General features: G+C 38.7%; 2 protein-coding genes across 11 annotated transcripts in view; one reads left to right on the top strand and one right to left on the bottom strand.

The window, feature by feature from the left end:
- The window catches only part of Nle (notchless protein homolog 1), an 82821-nt gene extending 76543 nt beyond the window's left edge, over nucleotides 1-6278 (top strand). For all 3 annotated transcript variants that reach the window (XM_071680972.1, XM_071680970.1, XM_071680971.1), the window contains 3 exons: nucleotides 4191-4294; nucleotides 5329-5455; nucleotides 5616-6278. In XM_071680972.1, the coding sequence (XP_071537073.1) occupies nucleotides 4191-4294; nucleotides 5329-5455; nucleotides 5616-5628 (244 nt within the window). In that variant the 3' untranslated portion in view covers nucleotides 5629-6278. The remainder of the gene's footprint in view (nucleotides 1-4190; nucleotides 4295-5328; nucleotides 5456-5615) is intronic.
- Nucleotides 1-24369, bottom strand: part of LOC139759058 (intraflagellar transport protein 27 homolog) — a 225593-nt gene that overhangs the window by 74958 nt on the left and 126266 nt on the right. For 4 of the 8 annotated variants that reach the window (XR_011714988.1, XR_011714986.1, XR_011714987.1 and 1 more), the window contains exons 6-7: nucleotides 9911-10055; nucleotides 9503-9582 (exon numbers count right to left, since the gene is read on the bottom strand). Coding sequence is in view for 4 of the 8 variants with exons in the window: in XM_071680977.1 (XP_071537078.1) it covers nucleotides 22064-22162 (99 nt within the window). In the remaining 4 variants the exon portion in view is untranslated. Of the gene's footprint in view, nucleotides 1-9502; nucleotides 9583-9910; nucleotides 10056-21043; nucleotides 22163-24369 lie in introns of those variants that run through there. The other 4 variants (XM_071680977.1, XM_071680976.1, XM_071680978.1 and 1 more) reach the window with 1 other exon arrangement.

Consider the following 24369-nt stretch of genomic DNA (forward strand, 5'->3'; position numbering starts at 1 on the left):
ATCTGAGTCTATGAGGAGGATGAGCACTCCCCGCGTGACTCCTTCTGTTTCCCATTTTTTTTAGAAAGTTAAAAATACAAGGAGGGGAGGATTTCTGGCCCCCCGCTCCCGTCCCCTCTAGTCGCTTTCTACGACACATGAGGAATGCGTGGGAAGTATTCTTTCACCCCTATCCCCAGGGATAATATATATATACACACACACACATATACACATATATACACACATACACACATACACACATATACATATATATATATATATATATATATATATATATATATATATATATATACATATGGTTTCAGGAGTGGTAGAGGATGTGTGGATCAGGTGTTTGCTTTGAAGAATGTATGTGAGAAATACTTAGAAAAGCAAATGGATTTGTATGTAGCATTTATGGATCTGGAGTAGGCATATGATAGAGTTGATAGAGATGCTCTGTGGAAGGTATTAAGAATATATGGTGTGGGAGGCAAGTTGTTAGAAGCAGTGAAAAGTTTTTATCGAGGATGTAAGGCATGTGTACGTGTAGGAAAAGAGGAAAGTGATTGGTTCTCAGTGAATGTAGGTTTGTGGCAGGGGTGTGTGATGTCCCCATGGTTGTTTAATTTGTTTATGGATGGGGTTGTTAGGGAGGTGAATGCAAGAGTTTTGGAAAGAGGGGCAAGTATGAAGTCTGTTGGGGATGAGAGAGCTTGGGAAGTGAGTCAGTTGTTGTTCGCTGATGATACAGCGCTGGTGGCTGATTCATGTGAGAAACTGCAGAAGCCGGTGACTGAGTTTGGTAAAGTGTGTGAAAGAAGTTAAGAGTAAATGTGAATAAGAGCAAGGTTATTAGGTACAGTAGGGTTGAGGGTCAAGTCAATTGGGAGGTAAGTTTGAATGGAGAAAAACTGGAGGAAGCAAAGTGTTTTAGATATCTGGGAGTGGATCTGGCAGCGGATGGAACCATGGAAGTGGAAGTGGATCATAGGGTGGGGGAGGGGGCGAAAATCCTGGTAGCCTTGAAGAATGTGTGGAAGTCGAGAACATTATCTCGGAAAGCAAAAATGGGTATGTTTGAAGGAATAGTGGTTCCAACAATGTTGTATGGTTGCGAGGCGTGGGCTATGGATAGAGTTGTGCGCAGGAGGATGGATGTGCTGGAAATGAGATGTTTGAGGACAATGTGTGGTGTGAGGTGGTTTGATCGAGTAAGTAACGTAAGGGTAACAGAGATGTGTGGAAATAAAAAGAGCATGATTGAGAGAGCAGAAGAGGGTGTTTTAAAATGGTTTGGGCACATGGAGAGAATGAGTGAGGAAAGATTGACCAAGAGGATATATGTGTCGGAGGTGGAGGGAACGAGGAGAAGTGGGAGACCAAATTGGAGGTGGAAAGACGGAGTGAAAAAGATTTTGAGTGATCGGGGCCTGAACATGCAGGAGGGTGAAAAGCAGGCAAGGAATAGAGTGAATTGGATCAATGTGGTATACCGGGGTTGACGTGCTGTCAGTGGATTGAATCAGGGCATGTGAAGCATCTGGGGTAAACCATGGAAAGTTCTGTGGGGCCTGGATGTGGAAAGGGAGCTGTGGTTTCGGGTATTATTGAATGACAGCTAGAGACTGAGTGTGAACGAATGGGGTCTTTGTTGTCTTGTCCTAGCGCTACCTCGCACACATGAGGGGGGGAGGGGGATGGTATTCCATGTGTGGCGAGGTGGCGATGGGAATGAATAAAGGCAGAAAGTGTGAATTGTGTGCATGGGTATATATGTATGTGTCTGTGTGTGTATATATATGTGTACATTGAGATGTATAGGTATGTATATTTGCGTGTGTGGACGTGTATGTATATACATGTGTATGGGGGTGGGTTGGGCCATTTCTTTTGTCTGTTTCCTTGCGCTACCTCGCAAACGCGGGAGACAGCGACAAAGCACAATAAATAAAAAAATAACTATGGATAAGGGAGAAAATTTTACAATGATTCACAAAGACATGTAGTGGAAGAGTATTAGAGAGTTGGGTGTGGTTGCACTGAGAGGGATGAGAAGGGAATAAGAAAAAGGGTTGTAGATTCCTGCTGAAACCATCGTATGCAAGACAAGGAAGGTCATTTAATCAGGGAACTATCGCATCTACTGTAGGTTAAGAAATAAGTTGAAATGGTGATAGGGAAGAATGTTTTAAGCTTCTTAAGCATGAGGCATAAGCAAAAGGAATAGGACAAGGCATCCAGAGTGATTCAAGCCACTGAAAAGATGCTGAGTGGTATGCTTGTTTTCATGCAATATACACATGGCTTTGGAATGAGGCCCAGGTGCCAGACGACTGATTGGATGTAGTAACTGTAATTCTTTTAAGGCCAAAAGTAGTATGAATGAATTTTAGAACTGTAAAAGTATTAGATTACATGTTAGTATAATAATTAAAATAAAATAAAAATATTAGAAATGTTAGTGTGATATAAGATCTAGGAGGATTTATGGAAGTGTATGGTTTGGTGGATCACATATTCTGAAAATGATTTTGGATAAGATATGAGCAAGGCCATTGTTTCACCTGTTCCTAGCATTACCTCTTTAAAGGAGAAAACTGAACAAGTATACAAGAAAAACAATGGAAGATCAAAAGCATATGTAAACATTATGAAAGTAGAATGCACACATGATGGAGCTAATTGAAATGGTGTGATTTATGTTGAAATTTATGGAGGATGACAAAGGTGTTGGACATAGTTAAGAGGTTTCCAAAGATAGCAAGGCATGCGTCAGAACAGTTAAAGGAATAAATGAGTGATTTTGGGTAGAGATTAAGGATGGGGAGCAAAAGACTAATGTTTGATGGAGACATGTGGAAGAGGGAAACAAAAAGAATGAAAGATTGGAGAGTTTTTCTCAACAGTATCATTGTTAGGGGAGTTAGAGGAGAAATTACAGAGGATTGTAAAGGAAATTGGAAGTTTGTCTAAGAGCAAGGTTTTGGAAGGACTCTAGAAAGAGCAGTGTTTGAGAGAGGGAGTAAGATTGCAAGATCTGGATGGATGTTTGGACTTTGAAAAAGGATCAAAACTTCAAGTATCTAGTAAGTTTTCTGAAGATGGAGGGGAAGAGGCCAGTTTTTTAAAAGGGTGAAACCTTAAGAAGAGTGAAACATGGAATCACAGGAAGAGAATGATAAAGTACGAATTGCAAGCCTTGAAAATGGATGTAGAGTATGAAGAGTAATTAGGGTAAGAAATAATGACACAATGAAGTTTCATAATGGGGAATGAGAATGGCAGAATGATTACCAAATTAAAGAATGAAAGTTGCAAAAGTGAAGTATAAAATAATATTAATGATTTTGGGCGTAGGGAAAGAATGGAGTGACTTAAAAGGAATTCAAGGAAAAGAAGAGAGATTTGAGAGTAAAGGGAAAAGATGAAGTGAAAAACATGGAAAGAAAGTTGGCTGTAACCGAGAGGCATGTTTGGAATTGCGTAAGGATGGGGAGATTGGATATTACTGTGTATTGTATGAAATATATAGCTCCTCTAATTATATCTTACGTTTGACTTTAACAGTTTTATGCATGTCAACTAATTTTTTTTTTTTTTTTTTTTTTTTATACTTTGTCGCTGTCTCCCGCGTTTGAGAGGTAGCGCAAGGAAACAGACGAAAGAAATGGCCCAACCCCCCCCCCCATACACATGTATATACATACGTCCACACACGCAAATATACATACCTACACAGCTTTCCATGGTTTACCCCAGACGCTTCACATGCCTTGATTCAATCCACTGACAGCACGTCAGCCCCGGTATACCACATCGCTCCAATTCACTCTATTCCCCGCCCTCCTCTCACCCTCCTGCATGTTCAGGCCCCGATCACGCAAAATCTTTTTCACTCCATCCCCCCACCTCCAATTTGGTCTCCCTCTTCTCCTTGTTCCCTCCACCTCCGACACACACATCCTCTTGGTCAACTAATATCCATAGAATATACATTTTCAATATTCTGTGCTTGACTTGTTGACTTGATTTATAAGCACTCTTTCTGTAAAAGGGACTTGGATGACTAATCATAAACTTTTGCATTGTGTTACATTATTCTTATGTTTACACCATGCATTGTTCACAGAACTAGACAGAAAGCACTTGCAAGATATTTGCTTTGTCATTGTGTAAATGTAAAAGAGTGAATCACATTTTTTCAGGTACATAGCTGTCTTACGAGGCCATGTTGGTGGCGTGTACCAGATAGCATGGTCAGCCGATTCTAGACTTCTTCTTAGTGGCAGTAAAGACTCTACATTGAAAGGTCAGTTTCACCTTCATTTGACATCTCTGATACTTTTTATGCTAATATATACATATAGGAATAGAGTGAATTGGAATGATGTGGTATATCAGGTCAACATGCTGTCAATGGATTGAACCAGGGCATGTGAAGTGTCTGGGGTAAACCATGGAAAGTTTTGTGGGGCCTGGATGTGGAAAGGGAGCTGTGGTTTCGGTGTATTACACATGACAGCTAGAGACTGATTGTGAATGAATGTGGCCTTTGTTGTCTTTTCCTTATGCTACCTTGCGTGCATGCGGGGGAGGGGGGTTGCCATTTCACGTGTGGCGGGGTGGCGGCAGGAATGGATGAAGGCAGCGTATATGAATATGTACATGTATATGTATGTATATGTTGAAATGTATAGGTATGTATATGTGCGTGTGTGGGCGTTTATGTATATACATGTGTATGTGGATGAGTTTGGCCATTCTTTCATCTGTTGCCTTGTGCTACCTTGCTAACGCAGAAGACAGCAACAAAGTATAATAAATAAATGAAATATATACAAATAGATAATGGAATAAACTGTAATGGTAACGTGTGTATGTAAGGGTAATGAAGGGTATGTTTGAATTTTTAAACATACCCTACATTACCAAAAGTTTTTTATGGATGAGTCTTGGACCTTGAACACAAAAGAGGGGTAGAGGGTGGATATTTTTGAAATGAAATGCTTGAGATTGACAAGCAAGAGGTGGGTTGATCATGAAAGGAGTGACATTGTGAAAGCGAATGCATTTTGATGATTTAGGCCAACCAAGTTTTGCTGAAATGGTTTGGACATAGAGAGAGGAGTAATATAATTGGGCTGAACTAGGGAATATAAAGCAGTCAAGGTACAACATGTAATTAGTCTTTGGGGCTTGGCTGTGGTTGGTAGGATCTGGTGTTGATGCATTATGCATCATAACTAGAGAATGTATGTGTGCAAGTGAAGTCACTGTTCATCCGGTCATGATGATAAAGTGGGAAAGGCAATTAGCTTCAAAAGAATGTTTTTATACTTTCAGTTTGGAACATGTCAACGAAAAAGATAGACATTGATCTTCCTGGCCATGCAGATGAGGTATTCTCAGTAGATTGGTCTCCTGATGGCCAGCGAGTTGTTAGTGGAGGAAAGGATAAAGTACTGAAATTGTGAGTAGAAAATGCATATTTGCTTTAAGCTATTGTTCAAAAAAAATTACAAAATATCTGATAAAAAGATAAGTAGACTGGTATGTTGAGCATATGTTCTTTTTTCATTAATTATAATGCTACGGAAAAGCAAAGACATGATTTATGCATTTTGTTTCAGGTGGAGAAGATGAGACTACAGTTTCTTCAGGAAGGTGACTAATAAAATCTATCCACAGTTAAGGAAGCTTCTTAATCAATTATTATCACTCAACTCCTGCCATTTACTGCTAAGCATGGGGATGTATAAAAATGGGAGTAAGTTATGTAGCCATACAAATTGATAAAGATTATGTATGAAAGCCAAAGTAAAGACAAAGATGCAGATATAGTTATTGGGGTTGTGCTAAGTACCATCTCCATTACTATCTTAATCAGATGGGTTATGGAATATGAAGAAAATGCAAAGAACTTTGGTAAAGGACGACAATTAAAACTGCAGGAATCTTCCTTTCAAAGGAAACCTGGGCAGGTGTTACTTTCATGTCCTATAGGCAATTTAATAAGAGTTTCTCCCTCCCCTTTTTTTTGTTATGATTACCCCAAGGGCCAATTTCTGCGAGTCCTTGTATTACCCAGAATCTCTTTTCAGAAGCTTCAACAGCCTAAGTTTCACTGCTTTCAGCAGTACGAAAATGTAAACTACTTTGGAATGAAGAGTTCTTTGATAAAACTGTACTCCCATGGATACAGCCTCCCCAAAGGTGACCTTTCACTCGCTGTGTAACCACTTGCAGGTGGAGTCTGGTAAACACCATCACTAATAAAGGAGTAACAAAATGAGCATTATACTTTTACTTGCTCATTCCCATGCACATTCCACTCCCCTTCTCTGACTTTTCAATCCTAGTAACTCCAGCTTCCATGCAATTGCATCCGATACTTCCATGTTCCTCTTGTTTGATCATCTACTTTCAAGAATACTTTTAACCCCCAAAGTCATAGCCAACATTTGTATAGATGGTAGGAAAAGATGTTCCCAACTGCTCATCTTTTTGTGTGATATCCAATGTGCTATATTCCACTTTCCAATATGATAGGCAGTGTAGTGTTAATGCATCATAATGCTTGCACAATACTAAACTCATGTTTACATTTCTCTTACAGAATTTTTCATTTTGTTCCTCTTTCTAATCCTCAGTCTCCCATATCACACTTGTCTTTCATATCATTCGTGTACACATTTGAATTTTCCTGCATCTTTCCTATTATTTTACATGAACTATCTTATTACCATCTCCACAGGCATAAATCTGGCTTCATCACTTGGGACATCCACCTTTCCATTTTTGAATAATCTGGAGATGAATAATATATAACCTATGTGTAGTTATTCATGTTTTTGCTTGATAAAGGTATTTTTATACCTCGCTTTTTCTGCCTCGTTTCAATAGGTTCTCTACATGTACACTTTTACATCTGCTACTTCAGTTACTTTTTCATATATAGTTGTCTTTTGTATTCATTTCACAGGCAAATATCTTTTCCAAATACATTTTTATTTCTTCCCTCTAGTCATCTATTGTTGCATATCCCAATATCTGCATCACGATATGTGCTCCTGTTTTTATTGTAATCCACAGTAACCTGAACATGATTTAAAGTTTTTCTCCATCTTTCACACACAGAGAGGGCACACCTCACTTTTCATAACCCCTTCCTTTTCAACTCTTCCTGATCTACATAGTTTATACTCACTCTTTGTAAGTACTGTGAAGAACTTATTCTATAAATGTACCTTCTTGACATTTATCTTTAACTCCACTTCCCATTACCTGAAATGGATCTACATTCTTAACAATATTGTTGTGTCAATTTTCACAGTTTTTGCACCATTTGTCTGGAAGCCCATGTTCACTTTCACAATGAACATAACCAAGGATGTGTGAGTGAACTGAGAAGCTGTACATACTTGATCCACCTTATGTAGCTGGGCACAAAAACTGAGGATAGTATATAGGAATACGGAACAGAAGGAGATACTTCTGGGTCTGAAGAATAGAGACCAGGGTATTAATTTGAGAGGAGACAATGATGAGGGTGAGTCAACTAAGCAGGTGGAGCTGAAGCACAGAGACCGAGACCAAGAACAATGAACAGAAGTGAGGGATAGGCATCAGGAGACACTAATATGGTTGACAAGCAGAAATCAAGAGTATTAAGAAGAGGAAGAGATCCAGGAGAAATCACAAGATAAAAGGGTACATGAATTTACTTAAGGAAAGGAAACCACAGTGAATCACAAGATAAGAGGGTACATGAATTTACTTAAGGAAAGGAAACCACAGTGACCATGAATTCCAAAAGACTTATGAAATCAAGTGGAGAATATGTTGGCATGAAAATTTAGTCCCTTGCTCTTGTCCTCTCACTAACCCCTGACTTTACTCCCAAGACATTCCTAAACCACTCTTCCCCTTTACCCTAGAGCTTTGTTTCACTCAGAGCCAAAACATCCAGGTTCCTTTCCTCAAACATACTACCTATCTCTCCTTTTTTCTCATCTTGGTTACATCCACACACATTTAGACACTCCAATCTAAGCCTTTGGGGAGGATGAACACTCCCCGCATGACTCCTTCTTCTGTTTCCCCTTTGAGAAAGTTAAAATACAAGGAGGGGAGGGTTTCCAACCCCCGCTCCCGTCCGTCCCCTTTAGTCGCCTTCTATGACGTGAGGAATGTGTGGGAAGTATTCTTTCAACAATGATATATGGTTGTGAGGTGTGGGCTATAGATAGAGTTGTGCGCAGGAGGGTGGATGTGCTGGAAATGAGATGTTTGAGGACAATATGTGGTGTGAGGTGGTTTGATTGAGTAAGTAATAATAGGGTAAGAGATGTGTGGTAATAAAAAGAGTGTGGTGGAGAGAGCAGAAGAGGGTGTTTTGAAATGGTGTGGTCATATGGAGAGAATGAGTGAGGAAAGATTGACCAAAAGGATGTATGTGTCAGAGGTGGAGGGAACGAGAAGTGGGAGACCAAATGGAAAGATGGAAAGATGGAGTGAAAAAGATTTTGAGTGATCGGGGCCTGAACATGCAGGAGGGTGAAAGGCATGCAAGGAATAGAGTGAATTGGAACAATGTGGTATACCAGGGTCGATGTGCTGTCAATGGATTGAACCAGGGCGTGTGAAGCGTCTGGGGTAAACCATGGAAAGTTCTGTGGGTCCTGGATGTGGAAAGGGAGCTGTGGTTTCAGTGCATTATACATGACAGCTAGAGACTGAGTGTGAACAAATGTGGCCTTTGTTGTCTTTTCCTAGCACTACCTCACACACTATACTCCACTGCTTCCAAGATAAAAAAAAATAAAAGCTCTATAAGATTTTGTGTTCTTGTAGAAATTAATTCATACCCTAACAACTTATTTTTTGTTTAACTGAGTAAGAAAAGGGAAAGAAAGGTGTGGTAATACAAGTGGTAAGGTTTAGAGGGCTGAAATGGTTTTGACATACAGAAAGAATGAGTGAGGAGAGGTTGACAGAGAATATATGTGTCAGAATTGAATGGGAAAAGGAGAAGGGGGAGACCAAATTGGAGATGGAATGGTGGAGTGAAAAATACTTTCTGAATGGTTGGAGACATGCAGGAGGGTGAAAGGCTAACACGTGATAGAGTGAACTGGAATGAAGTTATATACAGGGAGAAATGTGCCATCAATGGACTGAACCAAGGCCTGTGAAGCACCTAGGAGATATAATGGAAAGGTCTGTGGGACCTAGTTGTGCCTGGGGATGTGGTTTTGGTGCATTGCACATGACACCTATAGAATAGTTGTGAGCAAATTTGGCCTTTTTCCATCTGTTCCTGGTGCTACCTGACTAATGGAGGAAATGGCAGACAAGGGTGAAAGAATAAACTTTTTTAACCCTTTATCCTTTAAAGGGAAGCATTATCAGCTTTACCACAACATACTATCTCTCAAGATTCTACTTTTTTTCATTCTCTTTGTATAATCAACTAGTTACCATAATTTAACTGCAAAAGAAGAATCATCACACACACCTGTTAAATCTGTAGCCATTCCTGCTCTACCAAATGGTATACCTGTAGTTGGCCAACTTGAAGTGTGTCATGCAAAATACCTGTAAAGAAATGTATGATTCTAAAACTGTTAACCAGCAGGCATTTCATAAATCAAAACACTAAAAAAAAATAAATAAAAAAGCCATTATCTATAATGTCATCATGCAGTTTCCTTAGGTTGTTACAGCATAGAAGAGAAGGTTTTGTTATTTTTATATGCAAACAAATTATCTCTTTGTTCTGTAAACTGTCCCATCATAGGCCTTGCTGAACCAGAGGTTTAAATTCACATCTTCATTTGCAATTATGATTACAGATTATCAAGAATATAAAGAAAAATTCAAGCAAATCTAATTCTACCAAGACCTGACAAAACTGTAAGCACACCTCAATGGAGGGGTAGCATATAAGATAAGACACTTTCATCAAAGAATTTCTTTTATAAGGTCTAAGACGGCGCCATATGATCACAGCTGTTACTGTTTCTTGATGTCATTTGCTTCCAACATGATGGTCCAGCAGTGGCCAGCATCTGAAAAAAAAAAAGTGCCTAGTTAAACTAAAAGTGTGTGTGTGTGTGTGTGTTGGGGCAGAGGTTCTGTTAATAAGATGTTGCAATCAGTGCACAATACTGCATTATTATTACCTTTTACCATTAAACTACGTTTTTCCAATTATCTAACATTCATACAAGTGTCTCAATACATACATGCAAGCAATACTGTCCCTCACCAAAGAAACATTAGGATGAAAATTTTGGTAATTAAATGTTGTTAAAACTAAGCACACTGAAAAAGATAGTCATTTAGTCACACACACACACACACACACACACCCATGATTGAGGAAAGCCTTTGTGCAGACATGAGACAAACTCAAAAGCACTTGCATCAAGATAGGATTGAAAGTTCAGTTTAAAATTATCTCATTACAATACCAAGATCATGATTTTCTACATCTTCAAATGGAGATGCACTAGTTATGGCATTTGTCCTGCTTATGTAATGAATTTCCTAACATCAAAATTCTAAGTTTTTTCATGCCTTGAAAGCTATTTCATACATCAGAAGCAGGAATTATCAACTTCGCCAAGACAATCTCGTTTCAAAATTTACCGTGATGTAATCTTTTGCATTGCAGCGCAACATACGAGATATTTTCAACATTTCTGCAGCAAAGAGCAAAAAAAACTTTATCAAAGCTGATATTTCCAATGTTATTTGCCTCCACAATGATTTACTGTAAAGTCAAGAGAGATCAAATTTATTAGCTTCACTTGCAAACATTGATTTTTCATATTTTGTTACAAGTCAGCGATGCTAGGTGGCTTTTATGGTACATCAACACACTACAGGTCCAAATAAACCCACGTAAATTTCCAAAACGTCTCAACTTAATGGAACTGTATAATGGTGCTGAGAAAAGTGAAAATCGCAGCCAATACGACACCGACAGTGTAATCAAAGGGATAACCCAATCGCAAAAATGAAATCCCGGTCTATCATTAGCCCTGAGTCACAGTCGCATCACATACAAATTTACTAACGTAAGAGCAAATCCAAATCAATTTTAGTCTATATCGCCTGTACATAATTTTCCTCCGTCCTTCTGCAGAGTATCCCATACACCTCCAGCCCGCGCAGCTGAAGAACGACAGAGGACAAATCCGATCCCATATCGTAACATCCCATTTCCAGGTACCCATTTTATCGACCAACACCAAAGGGTGGATGAACAGCTGGATTGACTGTGGACCTACTGCCGCAACCAGGATTTGAACCAATGCACTCGACCCTGGGCGGCCCGTGAATGCGTTACGGTCAGGAACGCTAACAGATACACCACGGGAGCCCATAATTATACATATCCAATTTTCTCCAGCCTTTTCAAATCTCTTCCTCCACGACCTCCTCTTACCTCTAATGATCCTTTCATCTGCAGACGACCTCACAATCACAGTACAACACCCTAACAACACAGTATTAACATCAAACATGCAGCACAACATTACACAGTATGAACAATGGCACACCCAGACTACCTGCATCTCCACACACGAGTCTTTAATCGCTAGTTTGGCCACAAACACAAATTATGGTAACACCCTCCAGTCACCTTCAATGGGCAATTGTTAATAACACAATCACAGGAGGAAAACATAGTAAATTCCCTCACAACATGAAAGGGAACAAGATTTTGATAAGAAAAAGAATCCCTCGAAATCCTTTACAAACAATTTCTCGGCTCCACTTCCCTGCATGGTCTTCTGTTCTCGCGAAGACAACTACAACAAAGCTACAAGCAACACAATATAGTGCCCTCAGAACAAACACTGGCCGCTCAGCTACCATACATACCCAATACCTACAGACTGAAACAAAGAACCTCTCAATAAATCCTACCTCAAAATGCTTGACACTTAATGGTACAAAACTAAACTCCTCCAACCCAAACCACTCCATGAGCAACCACCAACCCTCAAGTAGAGATAAAATGCTTACCTTTGCACCACCCCTATTAATCATAGCACTAAATAACAGCGCATCGAAATAAATTTAAAGCCAATAAACAACCGCCCTACTAACCCAGGCTTAAACTCCACCTCAGTCGACCTACACTCATCAGAAATCACACTCCAGACACGCAAGAATCACATTCTCCCGCCTTCACACTGGGTATTACTCGTCCCTTACAACACTACAAACACCAATTCAACTTATCCCAAGACCCTTCACGCCAACGACGCAACTACTACAGTGAAATATACCGAATACTTATTACCTAATTTCCCTACGCTCTCTGCATAAAGACGCCCACACTGGTGGACGGACATGGCCGGCTTCCAGAGTGCAGCAGAAGCCCCAAAAAGATAAAGAGGGAATCCTGAGGCAGAAGTGAGTGATCAATGTCAAATTAGATTACGTAAGCTTAACTGAGAAACTAATCTATTTTCCTACTGCCTTTAAGCCCTGGCCACTAGGTCAAGTTCAATTAGCTATCTACGAAGTTCATTCAATTGATGGTGGCGCAAGATAACGAAGTGGTCGTTACGGTAAAAGGTTAACGACGCGCGGCACTGGACTCTCAAACTTCTGTCTTTCACGCCGTATCTCATACCTGGAGTACATACCCATTCAGTGAAACCAAAACTCCTCGAGAAAATGAGTTTGCCAAGAATAAATAATCAAAAACCAAGTGATCCACAGCGTAATGAGGAGTTCTCAACTCCGTCCAGTTTACGTTTCGAAAAAAAAAAAAAGCGTGACAAGTTCTATACTGGCGATAAGGCACTGTCGTACATCAAGTATCCCATATGCCGCAGATCTCTGGCAATCAAAACATATTCGACTGTGAATACACTTCAAGTAACTTTTTTTCTAACTGGTTTCCAGCGCCTGCAACTACAAATCCGCCATTTGTTGACAATGTTGATCACTTTGTCCTGAATGTGGACTGGCATCGTAAAATCTTAAACAAAGTCTTTCAGTCATCCACTATAAATTTACTCTAGAACACATCCAAAGTGGACTCTGCTCCCTCTCTCCCACCCGAAGAAATAAACGTGGACATCTAAGGCTCTAGGAGAACAAAGACCTTACCTGAGTGAATCCTGAGGACAGTAAAAACCACGGGGTTCTATTGACAGGAGTTCACTTCGGTCTCAGTCTCATGAATAGTTCCGGACACAATGAACTTTCAAACATTTCGGATTTTTCAACGTATTTCTCTTCTTTTCGAGCACAAAATCTGTAAATAAACACTTACAAAGTCCCATCACATATTATGATATAGAGAAGAAGTGTAACATATCGTCTTCGGTTAGATATGGAAGAAAAAATCAAGATGATTCAAGTTCATTCATGGTTTAAAATTGAGTTGAGTCATTTGAAGCAAAGGGATTTTTTCCCGTCCACTTGTTATTTTGACCAAACCAATAATTGCTATATCTATGAAAATAGATAGACATAAAAATCTTCTGAAATTTGGGACAAGTACGTAAAATATGAGTCTCTTACATAGGAATGATAGAACCCAAAATCATATTACTAACGCATCTTCAGCACCATTTCTAGGAGCGTTTCACGTGCGTAGACATAGAAAACGATAGGAAATAACATTGTAGAAAACAGTCAATATAGGAGGGGGAACAATATACTACCTAAGATTTATTTCTAAAATTGTTAATCTATATCTGCATATTATGTTATACAAGTAACTGTATGTTACTTCAGCGGATAATTGAGTCATTTATAAAGAAGCGTCGATACCGATTCAGTGTAAGTACTTGAACATATTGTTAAAAATACTTTTAAAATCTGAATTCTCATATCAATTCAGTGTCTGTGTGCAGTTGCAAGCCTACAGAGTATCTTATAATTTTGATAATGATAACTGAAAGCTACGTCATAAATCTAATATTACTGAATGCTAGCAACACACAAAATGGAATAGATCGTGCAATTAATCTACCAAATGTTATGAGGACCGATAAAGCCCAATAACCAGCACTTAGTGAAAGTAAAATTTAGAACAGACTTGGCCAGTATAGCGTTTTTCACCGACGTTCAGTTGCCAGATTCGTGAATAATCAAAAAGTAATAGATTTCGTCAGCAATGAAATTTGTCAGTGACAAAATTCGCTTTTAATTTGGTTAGTTAATTAGTAAGTTCAATGTTACTAATAAGAACAGATCTTGTCAGTATGTTCATTCCCTTGAAGACGAGGCAGAAAAGTACAATGAGCCTTTCACTTCACCCAAACTTATATCGAATGTGTACCAATTCTTAATCTTTAACACCAAGTAATCTTATGCAAAGCTTGGTAATGTTTCTGAACCTTCACACACAACGGATCTCTACTGCTTACCATAAGAAATCATTCGTCTATCATCCTCACTTCTGTTTTACAATGGTAGATCCCCGTACCATCAACCACATTCACCATTTGCCATAAATCCTACTGGGTTAGAGGGTCTTAAACTGACTCATTCAAATGCCTTTCAAACTATTTTTTTCGCTTTTATCTCGCCGTTTTTGTCTAAATCTAATTCCTGTGATGTTAACATATTCAATCTTTTTTCTTTTCTAAGTGGACAAAGAAAAACTGTTGCTATCCATAGAGACACTAATGGAACGGGAAACAGATATTCTGGAGGTTTCATAGTGAATCTTTGAAGGGATAAAACCTAATGTGTTGTAAGAGTTTGCTTGAGGTTGTGTTCCAGAATCATTCAGCAGTTTGCCACCAGTATCGTGTGTATAAGATAGATCGCTGAGTTATAGGAATATGCAGTCGAGTACTTCAGGTCACAACATGGACTATGTCACTCCATAAATGGTTTCTTATTGGGTTATATCTTCTTTCATAAATGTGAATTGACGTGGGAAAAGGGTATGGTGAGAAGGCATTGTACCTGGAAACTTTACCAACTCCAATCTTCTCCCTATCCATCCTCTCTTGCATGTCAAGTGAGGTAGATGTGATCCTAGAGCTGAAACTTGGACCTGTAGTAAAGGTGCTTGGATCTCTTACTTTCCAACTAGTCTTGCTGAGGTGTGACAATGGACGAGGCATTTTGTGAAGGCTGCTCTGGAGAAAATGACTTCAGGAGGCTTTGGTTAGAAGAATAGTTATGGGGGGATTGAAATAGGAGCACTTTCTGGTATGGAAAGTGGTGGCAAATGCTGGGCATTTGGGACTCCTTGTTTGAGTATGGATTTCTGTACTTCATACTGCCTGATATTCAAATATTATGAAAAAATGCAATTATTATACAATGCACTTAAGTGGTCTACACTTTGGATAATCATACCTTATTCTTTTATCTGTTGTGATTTGTCAGAAATTCCCCACTGTAACAGTAAAGTAGGTGTATAAAGATTTCATTTTGCTGTGTACACTTGAGTGTAATTCTATTACAAATGTGTGCTGGTAGTTTTCTTGACAGTCATTTGTCACTTACCCTGTAAATTTATGTTGTATGTCTTCCATGGATTTTGATTGTATACAGGTTGGTTCTAAGAACTACTCATGATGAGTAAAGATGCTGGCCATGGTATGTACACCTAGAAGGTTGGTTGGTTATTAAGGCCCTATCTGCTGCCAGGGTCATTAAGGCTAGCTACTTCAAGACACATCCTCCAACCAAATAATCCTTGACACCTTTTTCATGTGATAGGGATATTTCTATGACCCCATACACTTTCACAATACATGCCAGTATGACCCAATCACCTGGGAGTGGTTAATTGGGCCAGGTGTTCAGCCTGAGATGTCATTTGGTACTTGGACAAAATATTATGGAGAGTGAGGAAATCACTCTAGACACAGGATAACTACAGGGCAGGAATTAAATGATCCAAGAAATACTTCATAACATTTCCTTTAAGTTAATCTATTTGCAGTCTTATAATTACATGCAACCTAAGTAAGACTTTCATATCTCCTTTCCATCACAGGTGCTGCAGTAGTTTTCCCTCATGAGTCCTTTACGAACATTGAATTGTTAACCAAGGATGTGGGACATCCAAGGTGTATAGCTTTTTGGTAGATTCTATGAGACAAACGAAATGTGTAGAACATTCAATACCATACAATGGAAAACTTGTGTAGTATCCGTGGAATTAAAAAAATTAGAGTACAAATGATGAGAAAGAATGGATGTCAAGAAATCATTATGAGGATGCACAGATGAAAGCATATTTAAGATGATATGAGCAAGCATGGATGGTAGATAACAGGTGAAACTTATACAAATACAAGGTTGAAGGTACAAAATGGAGGGGTAAGCCATAAATGAGACTGACAGATGCACAAGGAATTATCTGAAGCCAAGGGTATTTCAGATGAAGAAGCCACAGGCATGATGATTGATTGGGTGCACTGGAGTTGCTTTGTGTGCAAGAAAAGAGGTGTGTATGGCAATGTCATTGGCAAATCAGGTTGGTATACACTGAATTGAAGCACTTATATCAGTGTGGAAGCCTTTGTTCACTTTAACATGCTGAGCACATCTTGAGGATGAGTGAATTAATAGGCTTGTGCTCAACCCACAATAATGGAAATGAAGTTAAGGATAGCAGAATCTCTCTCTTCTTCTCCCTTCCTCACTTCTTCTTGTGCTGACATATAAATCATCTTGAATAATCCATATTATTCATCCTCTCTACATGTCCAAACCATTTCAACACACTCTGGTCAGCCTTCTCAACCAAACTACTGTGCAGTGATTACCTATCTCTCTTGTAAACTGTCATTCTTTACACAATAAATGTGCCTTACACTATATAGTCTTCATGCATTTCACTTCCACCATATTCGCCCTCTTCCTTACTTTTCCATTAATGGCCTTCATTTCATTCTAACTCACAACAGTCTTAAACTCACTTCCTTGCACTAGAATACTGAAAACTGAGGTGGTTCTCATTCACATATATAACTCATGTAAATGCTCACATTAAATATCATATACAAAGATTCATCATTATTTTCAAATAAAATGATTCATTTCCATTCTTTAGGAGTACAGTGTTCACAGCGGGTGAGATTTTGTTTAACACACTTCTGTTATTTACACACCATATCATTTCACTTAACCATAAAACATCCTTCAGTATCCTTCAACAAATAGTTCACCTACTGCTTTGTAAACTATGCCTCTTACCTGGTCATCCATCCTATCAAAAGCAAATAAAACTGTAAACTATAAAAAACAAGGCTCTAGACATTCACCAGCTGCCTAGCCATAACAAACATTTAACACCTACACAACAAAACAAAAAATATTTCCAATGTAATCTCAAGTCAACACACTCAACACTCAATTCCTTGCAACACAACAAAAAGGATTGTGACAAAACATACACAGAGTAGTCACTTGGCAGGTAATAAATGATTGCCCCTCCAACCCAGTCTTACACTCACTCCACCAGATGTACAGCCATATGAAACTGCACTCCTTTGACATGAGTAAGTTATACTTTCACATCTACATCCTGGACATTACTCATTTCTCCAACATCTAAAACACTGATGCAACACAAGCCCCCTCATGCACAAGATGCAACTTCGTAACTGAAAACCTACTGCTCACTAGCACTGCACTCCCCTCAAAACAAACTATCAGCACACTTCTCAACATGTGGTCCAGCCATATGAGTGTCACAGAAGCCCTAACAAATGGGAATCCTAGGGTAGGAAAGTAAAAGTATAAATTCTGTTTATGTATTTGAGACTGTGAAGTAATTTTTCCACGACATGGTTGTCCTCTGTGCTGCGTTTTAATGGCTGTGGATGTTCATGATCTTTTTCTATATTTCATATTCTGCTAATTCAATTTGTTCTGGGAAGACATTTTCTCCCTGGTACAAATTCAAAGGATCAAATTATATGAGTGTCATTCTTTTCATACACTATATGTACACTTGTGACTCAAAGTCCTCGGGTAGCTAAGGATGTTTTGTCTTTTCAGCAAGTTTGCTGTAACACTTACAAACATTAGGAGGTATGTAATGCTTTGATTTTTATCATTATGGATCTGATTCTTAAGACTGTAGATGGAAAGCCTTGTTCACTCCTCCTAGTCAATGTGGGAATCCTTGAATGTGACCATTTATCATACAGGGAAAACCAACTTTGATAAAGAAAAAAATCATATCCAATTTTAATGAATATCATCAGTTCCATGGGGTATTTCCTCCCTCCCAATCCATTTAGTGGATCAATAACAGTCTGGAAAGCAAGCTGCCAATGCCATAGATGGGAGAATGATATGATGAATATGAGGGAGAAGAATAGAATGCCATCTACTACTGCAGCAATCTGCATTTTTTTTGAAGGATAAAGTCTATATAGTTCCTGGTCAGTAAGACTATTCGTCTACGAATGTGATGATGATCACACTAGGAGAAAAAAATTCTGCATAACAACAGGTTTTCAAATTCTTGCTCACCTATATTTCTCACTCTTCAGTTAATGCCACTTCGTACTGTGAGAGACTGGATTCACATATAAGAAGGTTTCCGATACCAAAGCCACTTAGTAACGGAAAAATATGCAGCATGTTCCAACTACTGACAAATAACATACCCTGACTTTAGCCTGAATATTTGCAATACACAGAAGTAGTCTTTTTACATTTTTATTCAAAGGTGTTTACTTATAAAAATAAAGAACATATCTGTGTACATTACTACTGACAATTACATATGAAATATTCTTCAAAGAGTGAAAAATGATTACATGCAGCAGGGTGGTTTCAGAAGTGGTAGAGGATGTGTGGATCAGGTGTTTGCTTTGAAGAATGTATGTGAGAAATACTTAGAAAAGCAAATGGATTTGTATGTAGCATTTATGGATCTGGAGAAGGCATATGATAGAGTTGATAGAGATGCTCTGTGGAAGGTATTAAGAATATATGGTGTGGGAGGAAAGTTGTTAGAAGCAGTGAAAAGTTTTTATCGAGGATGTAAGGCATGTGTACGTGTAGGAAGAGAGGAAAGTGATTGGTTCTCAGTGAATGTAGGTTTGCGGCAAGGGGTGTGTGATGTCTCCATGGTTGTTTAATTTGTTTATGGATGGGGTTGTTAGGGAGGTAAATGCAAGAGTTTTGGAAAGAGGGGCAAGTATGAAGTCTGTTGGGGATGAGAGAGCTTGGGAAGTGAGTCAGTTGTTGTTCGCTGATGATACAGCGCTGGTGGCTGATTCATGTGAGAAACTGCAGAAGCTGGTGACTGAGTTTGGTAAAGTGTGTGGAAGAAGAAAGTTAAGAGTAAATGTGAATAAGAGCAAGGTTATTAGGTACAGTAGGGTTGAGGGTCAAGTCAATTGGGAGGTGAGTTTGAATGGAGAAAAACTGGAGGAAGTGAAGTGTTTTAGATATCTGGGAGTGGATCTGGCAGCGGATGGAACCATGGAAGCGGAAGTGGATCATAGGGTGGGGGAGGGGGCGAAAATTCTGGGGGCCTTGAAGAATGTGTGGAAGTCGAGAACATTATCTCGGAAAGCAAAAATGGGTATGTTTGAAGGAATAGTGGTTCCAACAATGTTGTATGGTTGCGAGGCGTGGGCTATGGATAGAGTAGTGCGCAGGAGGATGGATGTGCTAGAAATGAGATGTTTGAGGACAGTGTGTGGTGTGAGGTGGTTTGATCGAGTGAGTAACGTAAGGGTAAGAGAGATGTGTGGAAATAAAAAGAGCGTGGTTGAGAGAGCAGAAGAGGGTGTTTTGAAGTGGTTTGGGCACATGGAGAGAATGAGTGAGGAAAGATTGACCAAGAGGATATATGTGTCGGAGGTGGAGGGAACGAGGAGAAGAGGGAGACCAAATTGGAGGTGGAAAGATGGAGTTAAAAAGATTTTGTGTGATCGGGGCCTGAACATGCAGGAGGGTGAAAGGAGGGCAAGGAATAGAGTGAATTGGAGCGATGTGGTATACCGGGATTGACGTGCTGTCAGTGGATTGAATCAAGGCATGTGAAGCGGCTGGGGTAAACCATGGAAAGCTGTGTAGGTGTGTATATTTGCGTGTGTGGACGTATGTATATACATGTGTATGGGGGTGGGTTGGGCCATTTCTTTCGTCTGTTTCCTTGCGCTACCTCGCAAATGCGGGAGACAGCGACAAAGTATAATATATAATATATATATATGTGAAATGAAAATGAAAAGGTAGCAAGAAGTTTAAAAGGAAAAAATTAGCAATAATCTGAGTCATATTAAATTTCTTGCCTCATGTGAGTGCCATTTGAAGACCAATGAAGAGGCTGACTTAATTCACTATCCACACAATCTTAAGTTTTTAAGAGTAAAAAGAAGGTGAAGGTTAGAAAGTGAGAGGTCTTAGTCATTACAGTGTATATAAGCTAATTGAAATAAACTCTTGACCTTCAAAATTTTCTTTCAGTTTAATAAACTTCCAAGGCCATAATCTTAAGAGAGCACAAAGTTACAGGAAGTAGGAAAGATTATTCTGTATTTACAAAAAGTTGCATGCATCAGCAAGAATGGAGAAAATTCTTCCCTGCAACCATAAAATACTAAAGGAATCTAGCATATTCCCAGTAGGTTTACTGTTCTGAGTAAGCCTTGTCTATGCCAGTGGAAAGGATGGTCATACCCAGCTGACTAAACCAATAAACGAAAAACATCCGGGATACTAAAAACATACACCACTAATTGTAATTAGTAAGGTATTTGAACTATCACCAACGAATGTGATACAAAACAGAACATAATACCCATCTGAACTTAGACAACTACAATTCTGGTAGGAAAAGAGCAGGACTTGATTGTAACAAAAAGTAAAATTCATCATCTTACATGATTTCAGCCTAAACACCATGTTCTCATCAAATTGCAGTACACTACTTAGACGTCAACCTAACACTACAGACATAACTTATTTGTCCTTAATTTGTAGCATTCAAATACCCTGGAACTCTTCAATATGATGCCATCTGCTTTATAGCATGCAATTATTAGCTTTACATGAGAAAATAGTAATCAAAGATCAGTTGTCAAAAACTTATCAATATCTTCTTTATCTTCCTCTGCATTATCTTGAAGTGCTGATCTCTAAACAGAGTCTACAACTGTTACTGGGAATCATTCAAAATGTTACTTTCACTATGAAAAAACAAATGCAAGCTGAGTTTCCTTCACCTCTTGTTTCTGGTTACTTGTCCCTGTTTGTCTATTTTGAACTCAAAAGCAAAACAGGCATTTTTTTTTGTATCAATTTTGCAGACCTGGGGCCCCTATCCCAGCTGGCTGGCTAGAGGGCAGGAATGCCAGATGGTAAAATGTAAGAAAAATTTGTTTAGTAACCGAAATCCTTCAAAAGAAATATACCAATTCAAAGAAATGCTTTATTCAAATACTTGACTGTGTTGTAAATGAAAAGACAGCAGACCTAGGCTGCCACAAACTCCTGAAAATATCATGCAATTCTAAAAAATCATTTATCATTTCCTCTTCCTGTCTGTCCAGTGCCTTAAACACCAAAATTCTATCTTGGATTTATGTTGAAAAAATTAAAAAATCACAAAACTATGTCATGAACTGAGACCTCCTTTTTCTATCTCACACACTATTCTACATATGTCATATGAGAAAACCAAAGGCTGAAGCAAAGTACCTTATCAACTCCCCTTGCACACATCCAGGTGCCAGTCTTGTAAAGCACAAGACCAGAACAGATATTGTTTCTTGTTAAACATAAATGTAAATCATCCACTTTAAACCTTCTTACTGCTACTGTATTTATAAAGCATCATGATGCTCTGGCCAAATTCTTTTTTTCTTTCATACTATTCGCCATTTCCCGCGTCAGCGAGGTAGCATTAAGAACAGAGGACTGGGCCTCTGAGGAAACATCCTCATCCAGCCCTCTTCTCTGTTCCTTCCTTTGGCCAAATATAAACTGATATAACACTTTACAACATACTAAGTTCAAAACAAATATTTAATGGCAGACCGATCACAGTGATAAATTAAGATAAAATTACCTTTTTCTAAAGAATTAATCATCTTATCTAACCTTAAGCTAAGAGTCTGAATGTGTGTGTCTTATCTGTGTATATCTTGAACCACTCATTAACAAGGAAAAAGAATGGCTCCTCAATTCCTTTTTGGTCTTTCTGTGGATGAAAAATGTAAGATTTTAAGAAAGTATTCATGTTATATTCTGAGAATAACATAACATACTGTATGATTTGAAAATGATTCAGTATCTAGAATGACAATGCAATCAAAATTATTCATGAGGATTACACTTCTACCAATAAATCTAAGAACTCGAAAAAATCCATAATTCAATTAACAATGCATAAATATTTCTAATTTATGTCTAATTTCCATAATTTCCAATCTCTTTGTTTAACAATATAGAGAGGTGTGCAAAAATCTTCTCTAAGCAACTCATAAGTACACATTCTCTGTACTCAAATAGTATATAGTTAGTTTACTTAGACACATAACTTCTCTCTCTCTCTCTCTCTCTCTCTCTCTCTCTCTCTCTCTCTCTCTCTCTCTCTCTCTCTCTCTCTTCCTCCTAGTCTCTCCCCACTTCTGCAATTTTGCAATTCAGTTGTAAGAAAATCTGCTACTAAATTTATTAACTTTTACAACACCTAGCTTCCTTTCTCTTCATCATGTTCATCACCTTTAACTTTATGCCCATATGTATTAATGGGTAGTAGTTGGTAAGCAGCCACCAACCTAGGAGGCATGATACTAGTAATATCGGTCTGGGTATCAGGGGGATTAATGAGAGCTGCATCGTGAGCCACTACTTCACTGGTTCACTGGTTGTCAAGCTGCACTCCTTTAACCCATTTAGCTGCCTCTTCTTTCTGCATCATCCACATGTGGACTGTTGGTATTCTGTCCACGAACATACAATCTCAACTTGTCACACAGCACTTGACAACACTTAACTCACACAGCTCATTCTTCGTACCTCTAGATTTTCCTACGGTAGGCGCTATGCACTAGTTCTGCCTTATGGCAAAATGGCAGGAGCAATAGAAAGAAGTAGTTAGAAACATTAGGCAGGAACATTAGGTAAAAGCAGTGGATAAGAATATTAAGCAAGAGCATTAGGTAGTAGTAGGTTGGAAGAGTGGGTAGGTAGAAGTAGACAGTAGGAACATTAGATAGGGACCTCTGGAAATACTGCACTAGAGTTGCCCTCTGCCAGTGGCCTGTTAAGGGTGATGCACTAATGTTTCAGAAGCGGCAAATGAGTTCACCAATTATGGAGACTTGCTGGGGCTACCCCTTTGAGGGAGTTACCGGAGGGAACAGGCATCACAAAGATGTAAGCAAGATCAACAGCCTACAGCATCTCAGTTAACTCAAACACATGTGACTTCTTCACTGAAAACACATTTAGCCAAAATCTATTCACTCACTGTATCAGCCTGTCTCTACAGAAGTTTAACATTTTTCCTTGTACCTTCATCTTTTCACCATGTTTCAACCTAATCAACCTATCAACTGTCATGTGGACTACATGGCCATATTATGTTAAACCTTTCAGAATGCAATGGATTTTTCTGCTGTTCCTTTCCCTTAAAAGTGTAAATGTAATCCAATTACATTTTTCTCTTGAGTTATTATGAGATTTATAAAAAATATCATAACCATTATTTTTCTTATGAATTAAGACTTTACAATCCCTGTTTCTGAATGGAGACAATCACTGCCTTCCAACCACAAAAATGATGAAATTTGCATTTGATCTTGGCAGTTCTAAATGTGGTCCATCTCTCATTGTCACAAGTGTGTCCTTACTCTCACCAACATTGTACATTTCCTCTTCAGATAAATCAGAATAAAAGATTCTCTTTTTCATTTGACAAACTCACTGAGCACTCTCCTCATTTTCAAAGGCATAAGAATACTTGCATAGATTGTGAAAGCATACAATGCCCCAAAAAGTGGGCTGATGAGGCTGACAAAGATAAAATAGGGCACTATGGATGTACCTTGTATGCTCCGAGTCCCAAGAGGTAGTGCATGACTGTCAGTGGAGGGATACCGAGGCCTCCAAACCACTCCAAAGGCTCATCCTTTATTTGTGTTGCATCAATGGCTAGCAAGAAGAGTCCACAATGGGCATGGAATTTAACTTGCACAGATCATTGTTATTATCATCCTGCTACATAAGTGTAGATTGCCCCACAGCCATGAATCTTTAATATAATTTCTTCACACCAACATCCTTCTCATATCTTCATTTTTCACTCTTTCTTATTTCCAATGCCAAAACTACTATGTAAGGTATACAACTGCATCATTTTCTTTTCACCCCCACCCCAAGAAACTAAGGTTCTACAAATAT

This window comes from Panulirus ornatus, chromosome 32, assembly GCF_036320965.1.
Source record: "Panulirus ornatus isolate Po-2019 chromosome 32, ASM3632096v1, whole genome shotgun sequence".
NCBI classification, from domain to species: Eukaryota; Metazoa; Arthropoda; class Malacostraca; order Decapoda; family Palinuridae; genus Panulirus; species Panulirus ornatus.